This window comes from Episyrphus balteatus, chromosome 2 (genome assembly GCF_945859705.1).
Source record: "Episyrphus balteatus chromosome 2, idEpiBalt1.1, whole genome shotgun sequence".
In the NCBI taxonomy this organism is placed as follows: domain Eukaryota; kingdom Metazoa; phylum Arthropoda; class Insecta; order Diptera; family Syrphidae; genus Episyrphus; species Episyrphus balteatus.
The window spans coordinates 35959266-35975559 of record NC_079135.1 but is presented as its reverse complement, the minus strand read 5'-3'; the positions used below and the strand labels follow the sequence as shown (position 1 = coordinate 35975559).

The 16294-nt window shown below is 31.5% G+C and overlaps 3 protein-coding genes across 4 annotated transcripts; 2 read left to right on the top strand and 1 right to left on the bottom strand.

The window, feature by feature from the left end:
* The first annotated feature begins 645 nt into the window (after window positions 1–645).
* LOC129910392 (ZZ-type zinc finger-containing protein 3) lies at window positions 646–2448 on the top strand. 2 transcript variants are annotated; one of them, XM_055987768.1, is made up of 4 exons: window positions 646–761; window positions 1284–1551; window positions 1608–1733; window positions 1795–2448. In XM_055987768.1, exons 2-4 carry the CDS (start codon window positions 1288–1290, stop codon window positions 2428–2430), a joined length of 1026 nt encoding a protein of 341 aa, XP_055843743.1. In that variant the 5' UTR covers window positions 646–761; window positions 1284–1287; the 3' UTR covers window positions 2431–2448. The 2 variants fall into 2 exon arrangements, with proteins under 2 accessions (XP_055843743.1, XP_055843742.1); XM_055987767.1 differs by having other exon boundaries at window positions 675–761; window positions 1266–1551.
* A 205-nt stretch (window positions 2449–2653) lies between these two features.
* LOC129910391 (probable glutamate--tRNA ligase, mitochondrial) lies at window positions 2654–11991 on the bottom strand. Its single transcript, XM_055987766.1, has 9 exons — window positions 11767–11991; window positions 11476–11710; window positions 11011–11421; window positions 10781–10888; window positions 3603–3720; window positions 3304–3464; window positions 3098–3243; window positions 2891–3039; window positions 2654–2826 (listed from the first exon to the last, which is right to left on the bottom strand). The coding sequence occupies exons 1-9, from the start codon at window positions 11867–11869 to the stop codon at window positions 2734–2736; spliced, it is 1524 nt and encodes a 507-aa protein (XP_055843741.1). The 5' UTR covers window positions 11870–11991; the 3' UTR covers window positions 2654–2733.
* Window positions 11992–14846: 2855 nt separating this feature from the next.
* LOC129910440 (probable dimethyladenosine transferase) lies at window positions 14847–16130 on the top strand. Its single transcript, XM_055987824.1, has 3 exons — window positions 14847–14992; window positions 15062–15774; window positions 15837–16130. The coding sequence occupies exons 1-3, from the start codon at window positions 14947–14949 to the stop codon at window positions 15981–15983; spliced, it is 906 nt and encodes a 301-aa protein (XP_055843799.1). The 5' UTR covers window positions 14847–14946; the 3' UTR covers window positions 15984–16130.
* The last annotated feature ends 164 nt before the right edge of the window (window positions 16131–16294 follow it).

Here is a 16294-nt window from a genome sequence, read left to right as displayed (position 1 = left end):
GCAAATTGCTACTAGTAGTTTCCCTACAAACAATTTTGCTTCTATAAAGCTTTATAGAAGCAACGGTAACATCTATAAAGCTTTATAGAAGCAAAATTGTTAGTTGGGTTACTACACAGAGAAAAAATAAGGCAGGGATGACTATGCTTCTGGTATATTTAACTTTATTTCTGGTATATTCAACTTTATTCTGATTAAATATACTAGAAGTAAAGTTATCCCTGGCGTTATGTTTTCTCCGTGTAGCGGTTTTCAATGGAACGCACTTTGAACGAATTCAGTACAAATCGTATCTTCTCGGGAAGCAGAGGATGAGTAGATGATAGTACTAGATTAATAAGAACATCGACAAGCCCTGGTCCATTGGTGGTGGTAGTTTTCTTCTAGTAGATGTTTTGGTTAATCTTTTACTATAATCTACTCAAGCTCTTTTTCCTGAGCAGATACGATTTGTTGTGAATTCGTTGAAAGTGCGTTCCATTGATAATCGCTAGTAAACTACTAGTAGTACTTTTCCACTTCACAAAGAAACAGGGCTTAAATAATTCGGCATGAAAACGTAGTAATTAGTACTTGAGACAGCGCTGTGATATAAATCTACTACATTTTATTTGAGTTGACATTTGCCTTTTTGACGTTTCGAACTGTCAGTTTTTGCTTTGAAAAACTGATAAGTGATAAAAAAAAAATAGAAACATTTTTACAAACAAAATTTTGATTTTGTAAAAAAACACGGACAAGTTCAATTTAAAAACTAAAAGGTAAGTTCACAAAAATTGCTTTTTGTTCAATAAATGTCGTACTTCCTTCCAATCAATAGTATATTTGAATCACCCCAGGGTGATTCTTTCCCTCAACCAACATTCTTCCATTTTCCAAGCTAGTTTTCTCTATTTATGCATTGGTACCTGCCAAGTTGATGAAGATTTGATTACAAGCCATTTGTGTTGCTCTAAAGTGAAGTCTTTCCTTTGCTTTATTTCCCATCTGGGTTCGATTCTAAAACTCTCTCTTATCTTATCCAAACTTTATGTATTTTTGGCTCCGTCCATTTGGGTACAAAACTCATAAAGAACGTCTTCTCTATTCTCCACAAATTTTCACTTGCTCTTACCCAGCAGATTTGTAGATCTTGAAATTGACAATAGCAGAACCGATTTGGTGAAATGGAAAGAAAATTCACGTACCATAACCCCTCGATTAGTGATTTCTGGTGTTTGATCTCTTCACATAATTCGTCGTTATACTATCAAAGTCCCTTAAAGTACCTATTTTATTTATAGAACTATGGAACAATCTGAAGACTACGATGACACAAGTACCGATTGGGCGTTTAATTTCGAAAGTGATCATTTGGCTTTAAGAGGCAATCGTGAATATTCAATGATTTTACGAACCATTGCCCTTCTAAGTGCACAAAAGATACAAATACACAAAGACATTGAAGAGATTATTCAGCACAAGAACAAATACCTCCATGATCCGTCGGGTTTTGTAAATGACATATTCGAGGATAAATTCGTATCACCAGCATATCGATGTATTGCAGAGGTGTGTAAGATATTTTTATAGTTCTCGTTTGTTATAATATAATGATTTTTTTGCAGATTCAAGACATTGGTTCAACAAAAACTGAAAATTATAACGACAACGATATGGAAGCTAAACTAAATACAGATATCAAAGTCCGTGGAAGAATATTTGACCAGAGCAAACCAGAAACATTCAATCAAGTATTTACAACTTTTTAATTTTATATTCAAATGTTTTATTATAAATTCAAATTCTTTCTAGCTATGGACTTGTGATGAACAACGTCGCCTTGAACAGCTTTTAATAGAATATCCAGTTGAGCCTATAGAAATGCGACGTTTTGCTAAAATAGCCCATGCATTAGGTAATCGTACACCACAACAAGTAGCCAGTAGGGTTCAGAAGTTTTTCAAAAAACTTCATTCTGTTGGAATGCCTATTCCAGGACGACTTCCTAAAAATAAGAAAAGTGTCTTCTCAGCAAAGTCTAAACATTTTTACAAAAACTTATATCGTCAATCGACATTTTTTCCTGCCCACAATGTACCTGTTAATATGCCAGATGATGAGTTTACCAGTGAAGACCCTTACGGAAGCAATTCATTTAATTATCAAAAAAGTCTAACAACAACCACAACAGCAGTAGAAAAAGAAAACATGCTTCGTATATTGCAAGAAATTCGGAAGGAAAAAGTTTCACCAACATTGGAAGATGTTAAAAATCCTACTGAAAAATGTGAAAATTGTCTAGAGGCAATAAGTATGGAATCTCGATGGATTTGTAATACATGTTGCTATTGTATCAACTTGTGTGGCGATTGCATTGTTCAACAGTTAATTAATAAAACATTTATGCATATAAGTCACGAGCTAGTTCTTAATAAAGAAATGGTATGACCAAAAAAATCAAAAAAAATTATCTTGCTTATCTTTCCTTTTAAATTGGTTCCATTGATTTGTATCAAGATGTCCCTTATTAAATGTCTAGCAGGGGATGATTTTTTTACAATTTCAGTTCCTTTCCTACAATATTAGGTTTCTTAAAAAGACCCTTTGCAACCGATTTTATTAATAAGAGTTCATAAAAAGAAAAAACATACGAAAAAAAACAATTAAACAATTAAATTGTTTTCCATTTTTCAAAACTTAACGATATGATTTCGAAATCATTCTGTAATTGTTTTTTTGTTTTATTTACACTCAAGCATTACTGGAATTTAAATTAGATCGTATTCTCCGCAGTGATTCTTCTTTTCCAAAAATTTCCATTACTTCTGCAACACCTGGACCTTCCTAGAAAAATACAATTTTTATGGTACAAACATTTTTCGTTAGGAATGTATGAGGCTTTCTTTACCTTAAGTCCACTTAGAGATGTGCGCAGTGTTTTCATCAAAACTGGAAATTTAATTTGCGTTTTCCCTGAATATGATTTTAATGTTGTTTGTATATTTTTCTTTGTAAACTCTATTTTGTCCAAACTGCCTATGAGTTCATCTATCTGATCTAGAAAGAAATAAAATATTTTTATAAATCAATTCTATGTTGTCTTTATACGTCGTACCCTTCGATAATTCGGTTGAATTCACAACATTGCCATCAGTCCAAAGAAAATTGAAATTCTCTGATGTTAGGTCGGATAAAGTTGACAGCCTCTGCGCCGACCAATTTAAGATGTTCTTTGTATAAGATGCATCAAGATCGATATTTCTTTGGAAAGAAAATTTAAAATATTATCACACATTTTTTTTTTAATTTGATTTGAATTACCTCTCTGGATATTTCGAACGCACCATACTTCGAACTATTTCAACTAACTCATCTGTTTCGTTTTCATTTGAAAGTTTTCTTCTGATTTCTAAATTGTTGAAATCGTTTAATAAATCGGGATTTAATCTACCAGGATGTGAGTTTAGGTTTTCTATATTAAACTGGTGCATTAAAACTCAAAATAATTAGTTTGTACCAATTTTTATTTTTTATAACAGCCCTATTGCAAAAACTCGTTTTGTACCTAATCTTGACGAATAAAATAATAGGGCTGATTATAGTAATAAAAATGTACATACCATCTTCGAGAGCGATTCTAACGTTTCTAATGTAGGTTTAAGGGATTGTTCCTTTTGAAACCCTCCTCCGGCACACATCACATAATTGGCTAAGGCTAGAGGATAAATACCACTATCTCTGAAACAAAACAAAAAATATATATTGTTCATTTGTTGTTCTTTGGCTTCGGCTGGGCACTCGAAGGCCAGAAACTCAAATTTTAAGTGTCATCTAATTAATATTTTGCACCAGAGGATCACACGTACTTTCTCTTATAGCAAAGTTGCTTAGAATGTAAAAACTTTGTATATAAAAATTCATAAAGGAATAATTTCAACTTAATTTGAAAAGAAAATGGAAATGAAGTTTTCGTTCTTTTTTTAAAATATTTATAAAAAATTTCAAAAAAATGAATGTTATGAAATTATTATTTGCGAGACTCACTTTTTCGCATTATTTATAATCGTTATGTCGTCTCTCATCGTTATCTCGAGTTGAATTTTTTTAAGAATCCTTATGTCGTTTTCGATTGGAATCACTCAAGGATTCACTCATACTGAAATCCAATAAAACAGTTTGAATTGCTTCCACTCAATTCTATTTTTTTTGTGTTTGTGTTTGTTTTTCTGTGAAATTTAAAATGTCAAATATGGCATAAGACTTGAAGAATAATTAATATGTGAAGAAAATAGTACCTAATATTCAACAAATTAATCGGGAATTCGTTTTGCAAAATATTTTAAAAGCTTAATTTATTTGTTTGAAAATAAATAAACAAATTAATTTCAGAAAACGAAAAAAATTTGAATGAAAAATAATAATAAACAATGATTGAGTGTATATTTGACATGTGAGTATTCATGTATTAGTGCTTCTTGATTTGATTCTGATTTGAAATCAAGAAGAGAATTTCTCTTCTGAGAAGCGTTCTGGCTGTCATTTTCATGCCAATAAAACGGATTCAGAAGTCTTCTGAATGATTCCGGACGCTTCCGGAGAGCCAATCGAAAACGACATTAATTTGCCCTATAGTACCTTATGTCGAATTCCTTTCAATTATGTCGAATTCCTTTCAATTTTTTGAATCGCCTCAAAAAAATCGAATTTTTGGTGTTAAAAAGGAACATGAAAACAGACCGAATTCTTTTTGCGATTGTATGTGTGTCATTTGACAACAATTTTTACACGAACGTCAAGCTGAAACCAAAACAATTTCTGCAAAATAAAACCAGAGATTCCTTTGATTAATAATTTTGTTTATTTTCTTCGGTAATATAGATTTATTTTAATCAGAATCAAAGGGAAATTGCAGTTATTATTAAGATTTGAGTGAAGATGAAGTAGAAGGTTATTATTTTGGCCGTATTAGACTAAGAGCCCACGACGGCCAGACCTTCGTTATTTTATACCAGCTGAAAGTTTGTCTGTGCATACCCCCTATAGAGGTATGAACGACCAGGGACTTTTTAGTTCTGGGTTTTGGTTGCTTTGGCAGGTAAACGGTACTAAAGGTGTAAAAAATAGGACCTTACTTTCGTCATAGTATACCGCTTCATCTTTTTATATTTTCTTAAGGATAACTTCAGAAGTCTAGTCGTCCATTGCCAGACACCTACGGCGGTTGTTTCCCCCTGCCAGACACCCCTAAACTTGCAAAAATTAGGACCCTACTTTCGTCATAGTATACCAGCTAAATTTTATATATGTTATTTGGGGTCCTATGAAAAGATGTTACCTCAAGAGCCAGACAGTTTTGATGGTTGCAACACCTTGCCAGACACAATTTTCTAAAAAATTACTCAAAATAAAAAAAAAAATATTAAAAAACGACGGCAACACTTACAGTAACAAATGATACTTTTTTCAAAAGCCAGAATTGTACACTTAATTTTAATTTTTAAATCAATACATTTAAATCAACAGTTTTTGAAATAATTGATTCCAAAGTCAGAATTTGTGAAAAAAAAAGTTTAAAAAATTACATTGAATATTATTTGTGTAAAGGCTGTGGATCTAAATACAAAATGTTGTAATAAAATAAACTGCCTAAATTAATTCCTTATCAAATGCTGAAATTCATATGTTCCTATGCCATCTAGTTTTCGAGATATTTGAAAAATAGGAAGACTACTTTTTTTATCAGATTTTTATTATTTTTGCTGTTTTCGTTCGTAGTTCTTATTCATAATTTTATAACATTCACAGCCGTGTTATAGAAAGTAATAAATAAAATGCAAAAGAAAAATAATATTACAGGTAAAAATATTCATTTTAATAAGTTTCGTCGTCGTCGATATTTTCATTTTCTTCTTCACTCCAGTCGATGTCATAATCGTCGTCAATATCGCTTTCTTCGTCAGTTTCTGAAAAAATCAAGTTTGTACAATTAGGAATAATTACAAAATTATTTACACAATAATAACAATAATACCTGATTGATTTTTGAGCGAATCACTAACATAACTTGGTAGTTGATCCCCTTCAAACCATTTAAACTGGTATTTGTCATCTTTCAATACCCAGCCGTTATTGTCTGGTTGATATGTGGTTGGATTTTTCAGATGAGCATTATTCCAAATGGTACATACATAATTTGCTCGCAAAAATTGCTGCAATAACTCGCTTTTGCAAGGTGGAAGATTGCTAGCGTCAAAATGTCGCAACTTCTTTCGGTCAAAAGCTTCGTTTACATCGGAGACTGTATACGAGTCGATGAATATTTGAAGCCTAGCGGCATCAACATCAATTGCATTTGGGACATTATAAATATTGCATATAAATTTTTGAATAATATTAAAGATTTTTTGTTGAAGATCTAAATTTTCAATTAATTCGCTGTTCCCGAAGTTTTTGAAAGCTTCCTGGTACTCTGGATATTTTTTTTATTTCTTGTATGGCTTTAATTTTCCTTTTCTGAAGAACGCAGGATTAAAATCACAACCTGTGATGGCATGAAATCCAGGTAAACTCTGGCAAACTAACACTCCCAACTGTGCATGTATTTTAGTTAGGTCCACATATCTTAAATTATTGCCATTAATTGATCGATTAAGTGATTTCGCGAAAGAACTAAAAAATTTAAAATTTAAAGAAGCTGTGGTAAATTTTCTTATTTCACACTGGGCTACTGATGAAGTGGTGCCATTTATTACCGACAAAACGATATACATCAATTTCAGAAAATGTCATTCTTTCTCTGTTAATAATTCCAACAAAGTTGTCTCAAGAGTTAATGAAGAGTTGTCATGCCCATCACACGAGGAAGCAGATACGAAGATAGTATACCATGCATGTAACATCAACAATTCATCAAAAATAGTTATAAGAACTGCTGATACCGATATTGCGGCTATAATGCTTGGTAACATTCATCACCTCAAAAGTGATTCGGTTGTTTGGATGCTTACGGGTACTGGCAATAATTTAAGATATGTGGACCTAACTAAAATACATGCACAGTTGGGAGTGTTAGTTTGCCAGAGTTTACCTGGATTTCATGCCATCACAGGTTGTGATTTTAATCCTGCGTTCTTCAGAAAAGGAAAATTAAAGCCATACAAGAAATAAAAAAAATATCCAGAGTACCAGGAAGCTTTCAAAAACTTCGGGAACAGCGAATTAATTGAAAATTTAGATCTTCAACAAAAAATCTTTAATATTATTCAAAAATTTATATGCAATATTTATAATGTCCCAAATGCAATTGATGTTGATGCCGCTAGGCTTCAAATATTCATCGACTCGTATACAGTCTCCGATGTAAACGAAGCTTTTGACCGAAAGAAGTTGCGACATTTTGACGCTAGCAATCTTCCACCTTGCAAAAGCGAGTTATTGCAGCAATTTTTGCGAGCAAATTATGTATGTACCATTTGGAATAATGCTCATCTGAAAAATCCAACCACATATCAACCAGACAATAACGGCTGGGTATTGAAAGATGACAAATACCAGTTTAAATGGTTTGAAGGGGATCAACTACCAAGTTATGTTAGTGATTCGCTCAAAAATCAATCAGGTATTATTGTTATTATTGTGTAAATAATTTTGTAATTATTCCTAATTGTACAAACTTGATTTTTTCAGAAACTGACGAAGAAAGCGATATTGACGACGATTATGACATCGACTGGAGTGAAGAAGAAAATGAAAATATCGACGACGACGAAACTTATTAAAATGAATATTTTTACCTGTAATATTATTTTTCTTTTGCATTTTATTTATTACTTTCTATAACACGGCTGTGAATGTTATAAAATTATGAATAAGAACTACGAACGAAAACAGCAAAAATAATAAAAATCTGATAAAAAAAGTAGTCTTCCTATTTTTCAAATATCTCGAAAACTAGATGGCATAGGAACATATGAATTTCAGCATTTGATAAGGAATTAATTTAGGCAGTTTATTTTATTACAACATTTTGTATTTAGATCCACAGCCTTTACACAAATAATATTCAATGTAATTTTTTAAACTTTTTTTTTCACAAATTCTGACTTTGGAATCAATTATTTCAAAAACTGTTGATTTAAATGTATTGATTTAAAAATTAAAATTAAGTGTACAATTCTGGCTTTTGAAAAAAGTATCATTTGTTACTGTAAGTGTTGCCGTCGTTTTTTAATATTTTTTTTTTTATTTTGAGTAATTTTTTAGAAAATTGTGTCTGGCAAGGTGTTGCAACCATCAAAACTGTCTGGCTCTTGAGGTAACATCTTTTCATAGGACCCCAAATAACATATATAAAATTTAGCTGGTATACTATGACGAAAGTAGGGTCCTAATTTTTGCAAGTTTAGGGGTGTCTGGCAGGGGGAAACAACCGCCGTAGGTGTCTGGCAATGGACGACTAGACTTCTGAAGTTATCCTTAAGAAAATATAAAAAGATGAAGCGGTATACTATGACGAAAGTAAGGTCCTATTTTTTACACCTTTAGTACCGTTTACCTCCCAAAGCAACCACAACCCAGAATTAAAAAGTCCCTGGTCGTTCTTACCTCTATGGGGGGTATGCACAGACAAACTTTCAGCTGGTATAAAATAACGAAGGTCTGGCCGTCGTGGGCTCTTGCTCTATATGCTGTGGTTTTACAGAGAAAAAATTTTCTGACGACAATTACGAGAAGAAAAGTCACAATAATTTGACTTTTTCACAAGAACTATGCCAGGAAAAAATATATTTTGGTCGCACATTGTTTTTTTTATTTATTTCATATTTTTCCGCAATAAAAATACGATATTCAATTAAAATTTACTCTTTATTTGAAGTTGGTGTTCTCAAATAAACAAACAACACGAAGAAAACTTTCAGCTTGACACGTTTGAGAAATGTCAAATGTTCCAAGTGTGTGTGCAAATCCGTGTAAATCTCTCAATTGAAAGGAATTCGACATTAAAAAATCGAATTTTCGGCGATCTCGAAGCGAACTTTTTCTGAAAATCATGTTCCATAGAAAAAAAATTCGCCTCAAACGAAGCAGAATTCGAATTTTTTTTAATCCTTCTTTTTTGAGAGATTTACACGGATTTGCACACACACTTGGAACATTTGACATTTCTCAAACGTCAAGCTGAAAGTTTTCTTCGTGTTGTTTGTTGATTTGAGAACACCAACTTCAAATAAAGAGTAAATTTTAATTCAATATCGTATTTTTATTGCGGAAAAATATGAAATAAATAAAAAAAAAACAATGTGTGATCAAAATATATTTTTTCCTGGCATATTTCTTGTGAAAAAGTAAAATTACTGTGACTTTTCTTCTCGTAATTGTCGTCAGAAAATTTTTTCTCTGTAAAACCACAGCATACGACCAAAACAATAACCTTCTACTTCATCTTTACTCAGATCTTAATAATAACTGCAATTTCCCTTTGATTCTGATTAAAATAAATCTATATTACCGAAGAAAATAAACAAAATTATTGATCAAAGGAATCTCTGGTTTTATTTTGCAGAAATTGTTTTGGTTTCAGCTTGACGTTCGTGTAAAAATTGTTGTCAAATGACACACATACAATCGCAAAAAGAATTCGGTCTGTTTTCATGTTCCTTTTTAACACCAAAAATTCGATTTTTTTGAGGCGATTCAAAAAATTGAAAGGAATTCGACATTACATGTACCTACAAATATCAAAAGTAAAAAAAAATACTTTTAAAAAATAGAAAAAGTACGACAGGGCCGCGCGAACTTGCTTTATAGCGAACTATTAGCCTTCAGCTTAATAACTTAATTGTTAAAGCTTTTTATGTACCTACAAGAATAGTTAAAAAAAAAGAAACAAAATTCGTTCGAGAAAAAAAATAATTTTTTGAATTGATATGAGCTCTAAAAAATTACGCAACTTAATTCATTTTATTCAGATGCATTAAGAGAGAAGTTTTGAAATTCGTTAGCCGTTAAAAAAAAGCTAAAAAAAAACAAAAAAAAAATCGTTTTATGAAAGTCACCGTTTCTAATGATTTTCGAAACAAAAAAACTTCATCAAAAGATAGATCTTACTTTAAAAAAATACAGTTTTATTTCATGCCAAAATCGTTGCGTCATTTTGACAAAATTAAACATTTCATAATATAAAACTATTGTTAAATAACTTAAGTACTTCCTACAGAAAAGAGACTCTTTAACGTGGGATCTAAACTTTTTTTTTTGTTATGCATTGAAATAGTAAACATGTGAAATAGCAAACTGCGATTATTATTCCTTTTTTAAAACAAAAAAAAGTCAATAAACTTTAAAGATGATAAAGAAACATGTCTTTAATTTCATCAGAATCTACAGCTATAATTTACTTCAAAATATTCTTTGAATGTTATTGGAAAACTTTTGTTGTCCAACAACTCAGCGACATCGATTCAACAGGATTAATATGGCTTCATAAACCAAGTAAAAAAAGGGAAGAAATGAGAATAAGAAGAGATAAATTAAGATAAATCTTAAAATTAGGATTGGACTTGTTTGTTCCAAAAGGGATCAAAAAGTTCAAGTATACAGCTAGTTTGTGAAAAATAAACCAAGAAAGAGGTACTAATACTAAAGTATTTTTTCAAAATTTTTAAGTAAATCGTGAAAACCGTTTGTTAATTCATGAATTAACAGGACCTGAGATAGACATTTCAAATTAGACAATTCTCAAATCGAAATTATTTTGTAATGGAAAACAAGTTGAGTTGAAGATCATTTTCTTACTCACCGAAATTTGTTTATGCTTATATCACCTTGGCGCTTGCTTAATTTAGTACCGTCAGCATTAATCAATAGAGGTAAATGGCCGTACTTTGGAGGATTCCAACCAAATGCTCTAAAAAACAAACAAACGTTAGTTTAGGTAAAGTTTAATATGTAATCATTTTTAATGTGGTTGTGCCGAGAAATATAGAAGCAAAAATTAACCACAACAGAAATGACTATCTATTAATTTACTTGTAAAGCAGTAAATGCTTTGGAGTTGAAGTTTGCCATTCAACACCACGAAAAACATGAGAAACTTTCATGTGATGATCATCAACGACATTTGCAAAATGATATGTCGGAAATCCATCAGATTTTATAATCACAGGATCACCTTCATGCTTACTGCTATTCACAAAAACATTTCCATAAACTAAATCCTCAACAGGATCGTTAAAGTCTTCTAATTTAAAACGTATACAGTATGGAACTTTGTTGGATTGTTTCTCTTTGATTTCGGATAGCGTAAGATGACGACATTTGTTGTCGTATTTTGGTATTTGTCTTTGTTTAAGAGCTTCTTTACGCAATAAATCAAGTCTAGTCTCCGAACAATAACACCGGTATGCTGAACCATCTCCAAGTAATTGTTGGATTGCATCACTAAAATGCAAATGAAGTAATCAGCAAAGTGAATTTCTATTGTGTCTAGCTTACTTATAAATATGTAAACGTTCACTTTGGATATATGGACCAAAGTTTCCACCAACTATAGGACCTTCGTCAATAACAATACCCGACCATCTTAGATCTTCAATAATTGACTTGGAAGCATCGGCGACAAGCCGGCTTTGATCGGTATCTTCAATTCTGAGAATGAATTTACCTTTGTTCTTCAAGGCGAACAAGTAATTGTACAATGCTGTGCGAAGCCCGCCAAGATGAAGATATCCTGAAAGTTATTGGATGATTATTTTGGATCATTCGACTTCTTATTTGCATTCTAACCTGTTGGACTAGGTGCAAAACGGACTCGGACATCGTGAAATGATCGGGATTTTATTGAATGCTTTGACAACACTGTAAATATGCTTTTACAACCGAGTTTCATGTTTCAGTTGCAATATTTTATAATTATTTAATTTTTAATTGAGAAATTAAATAAATATTTTATCGTTTTGTTTGGATTATAGCACTTCTTTCGAGTTTAGTTCAAATACCAGTTTGACATCTGTCACAAAAAAACATCTTGAATTTGAAGTTTATGTCGATTTCCGTTTTAAATACAGATTTTGCTCCGAGCAATGCTGACGACCCTGGAAAGTTGGCTGTTGGATTTGCATTTTTCCAGTGAAGATTTTTTTGGTCAGAGTTTACATTCGTCCATTTTTCCTATAACCATTTTGCAAAACAAAAATCTTGGAAAAATCTACGAATATAAATCCTCGCAAGGAGAAATTTTGATTTTTGATATACAATAGGTGTGTTTTTTTGTTTATCTATATAGATTTTGTGCAAAAAAACGACATCGAGATTTTTGAAATCAAAACAATTTACGTGTTAAGCCTGGTACGCTGCTCGCGCTAAATTTTAGCTCCCATACAAATTATCGAAAAATTTTAGCCGAGCTAAAATGAGTCCCATACAAATTATCGATAACTTGTATGGGAATTTTATCTTGGCTAAAATTTAGCGCGAGCAGCGTACCAGGCTTTAAAAACAACAAAAACTTTATCTGTATAGATTTTTGAAAAATCCAGATAATTATCCACATTTTACTTTCTCTCGATAAAAACAGTAGTGCCAAGGTACTTTATTTGTTGTGTTCATACAAAAATATCTGAAAATATTAACAAAAAAAAAAGCGGAGAAAACGAGGTTTGAAAAAAAATCTCATAGAAAAAAATAATCAAAAATTTGTTTGACATGGTTGCATTGAAATGGTAATATTTCGAGATATACGCAATGCACTTTTCAGATAAAAGTCTTAAATGGATCCTGATAAGATTGTTGAACAGTTATGTATATAAAATTACCAAAGTTTTTTCGAAAAATTAGAAATAAAAATAAAAAAGTTTTCACATTTGATTTTTAAAAAATCGAAACAAAATTCAATATGGCTACCTTCAAACGCTTATAACACAAGAACGACGCAACTAATGTTAATGGTCATGGTCTTAAAATGTAGCTAAGAATATACAGATAATTTTTGGTTTTTTGTGAAAAAAACAATTTTTTTGAATCCAACATGGATGCCATGGCCATATGAAAATTTTTGTTTGCATCCAACATGGATGTAATGGCCGTCCCACTTCCGAGTTAAAATAAAAAAAAAACAAAAGCAACATTTTTGACAGACAGCTGCCAAAGTATATGTACAGTGGTGCCAAATGTTTGCATGGATTTCAAAAATCCCGATGTCGTTTTTTTGCACAAAATCTATATAGATAAACAAAAAAACACACCTAATATGTGTGTTTTTTATTACAACCGGTCTTAGCTTGACAAAAAAAACGCAGTCTGGGCTAAGCAATTTACATGTTAAATACAACTATACCTTAGCCCCTTGGGCTTAGTTGTTTAGAGCGGAGATTTCTATGGGCTTAACTTTTTGAAGAGTTTTAAATCTGTGCTGCCAAACTAATTTTTTCATAAATTGTTTAGAATTTGTTTAAAAACGTGAAAACTCACGTTTGGAAGGACAAAATGTATTAAAATAGTTTTGCTAGCATACATTTTTGTATCTCTTTGTAAAACATACATGAAAAATACAAAAAAATGACGAAAGCGAAAAATATATGACAATTCTAAATTTTTGTTGTGTCTGCTGTTTTCGGAACATTCAATATACAGTGCTGCCAAGATTTCAGGTTAAGCCCCGAGGCGTTTTTTTTTTGTCCAGTTTAGACCGGTGGTAATAAAAAACACACCTAATAACAACAAAAAGTTTCCATGCAGAACCGAGTTCGTTTTTAAAGAGAAGTCCAATTCCGCAAGAGTGAGTTTTTCTGTATACACGAAAAAAAAGTGTAAATTGCCAGCGAACAAGGCACAGAAAAATTAACTCTTGAGTAATTGGGCCCAAAAAAGCAAGAAACTGGAAAACTATGCTTTTTTTAAGTAGGTAATTGCAATAGAAAAGAAAAACCGTCAAATGTTTACGTTAGCTGCGTTCCTTTGGAAATATTTATCTACTTTTTAGTACTTAAAGCTGCTTTGAACTACTTTTTCAGTATAGCAAAAGTAGTTCAAAGTAGTTTTAAGTACTAAAAAGTAGATAAATATTTCCAAAGGAACGCTGCTGTTGACACAGCAAATACATTTCAATTCGATTAAGGTTTACAAGAGGTTTGAAGTGTAGTCACGATGCATGGAAAAGTTGTATTTGTTGTTGTAATCGTTTGGTCATCTTTTACATTAAACGATTTTTTTAAATGATAATTAATTTTTCGTTTTATGCCAGATTTACTCGACTGGCAACTTGCCAGTATTTTTGCCATTTTATTACCATTTTTATTTTCGTTGTATAAACATTCCGCTATTTTTTTTAAATAATGGCAACCCGCCATAAAAAAAGAACCTGCTCATTCTTTGAAAATAAGCCCTGTTCCATTGGAGATGGTAGTCTACTAATAGTAGATGTTTTGGTTTATCTAGTACTATCATCTAATCATGCTCTTCTTATAATAACGAAGAAAAAATAACAAAAATAATAAAAAATTATTAAAATTATTTTTATTTTAAGTGGAGTGATTGAATATAATTCAATATAAGTTCAAGTGACCTCAAAAAATATATATATACATTTTTGGAGTTGAGGTCACTTGAACTTATATTGAATCATGCTCTTCTTATTTATTTTTGTTAACTCATGAGATTTTATACAACTTGGAAAATCTGTAAAAACAATAAATAAAATCGTCGAATGTTAAATCAAAAAGAAAAATCGGGTAAACTGACCCACCCACAGATGTCGTCGTGTAAATATATAAGTGCACTCTGGAATTTCTTATTCCATATTCCATTGTACATTGGAAAGTTACATTTCTCTTCCTATTTTTATGCATTTCTTATCAAATGTCAAAATTTGACATGTTTTGGAAATGTCAGATTATCATGTGGAGTAGCGAGTCGCAAAAAAAATAAAAATAAATATTTTTCCTAATTTAAATTTCTTATAAAATTAAAATGCCAAAAGAAAAGAAAACACGTACCCATGAAGTGGCAAAACAAGGTAAAATAAATAAATATTAATTATTAATATTAACTTCCAACAACTGAACAATATAAATCATTTTCACAGGAATTGTTTTCAACAAAAACTTTGGCCAGCACATTCTAAAAAATCCCCTCATTATCACCGATATGGTTGAGAAAACTGGTCTCAGATCAACGGATGTAGCTCTAGAAATCGGTCCTGGTACAGGAAACATGACTGTCAAGGTATTGGAAAAAGTTAAAAAAGTTATCGCCTGTGAAATCGATAGCAGATTGGCAGCTGAATTACTCAAAAGAGTTCAGAGTACTCCTCTGCAATCCAAATTGAAACTTTTAATTGGCGACTGTTTAAAAACAGAATTGCCATATTTCGATGTGTGCATAGCTAACGTGCCATATCAAATTAGTTCGCCACTCGTTTTCAAATTGCTACTCCATCGTCCGATCTTCCGTTGCGCCGTTCTCATGTTCCAAAAAGAATTCGCTCAGAGATTGGTAGCAAAACCAGGTGACAAACTGTACTGTCGATTGAGTATAAATACTCAACTTTTGGCAAAAGTTGATATGCTAATGAATGTTGGAAAGAACAATTTCCGACCTCCACCAAAAGTCGAATCCTGCGTTGTTAGAATTGAACCCAAGAATCCTCCACCAGCTATAAACTTTTCTGAATGGGATGGTCTGACGAGAATTGTTTTTACAAGAAAAAACAAAACACTTTCGGCAATATTCAAACAAGATTCTGTAATGGAAGTTCTGAAGAATAATCACAAACTCTATTGTTCACTGAGAAATTTGGTTTGTACTTTGAATATTTTAAGGGAGGTTAAGATTTTATTTAAAAAATTTGATTGTTTTAGGATCCATCCGATTCAAATCCATCAGAAATGGTAGCCGCAATATTGACGAAACTCAACATGGAAACAATGCGTGCTAGGACAATGGATATAGATGACTTTATGAAGCTTTTGTTGGCATTTAACTCAGAAGGTCTTCACTTCACGTAATCTTTTTTTTGAACATATTTTACCTTATGTTTTAGAGTACAATAAAAAAAATAAATAGTATATATATGAATATTAGTGTTAAGTTAGCCCGAGTCAGCTAAATGGTTTTAACACTTATGCCTCAATAAAATCTTTTCTAAAGTCAAATGGAATTTTGTTTTACTGAATCCCAAAGGAATAGCATCTTCCATCTTAATCTCTTATAATTTAATCAAAAAGCCTTTTTCCGTTATTTATCGTCTAGTTTATAGGGCTATTGTCCACTTAAAGGTCATCAGTTTTTTTTATTTGTTCAGTAATTATTATTAAAC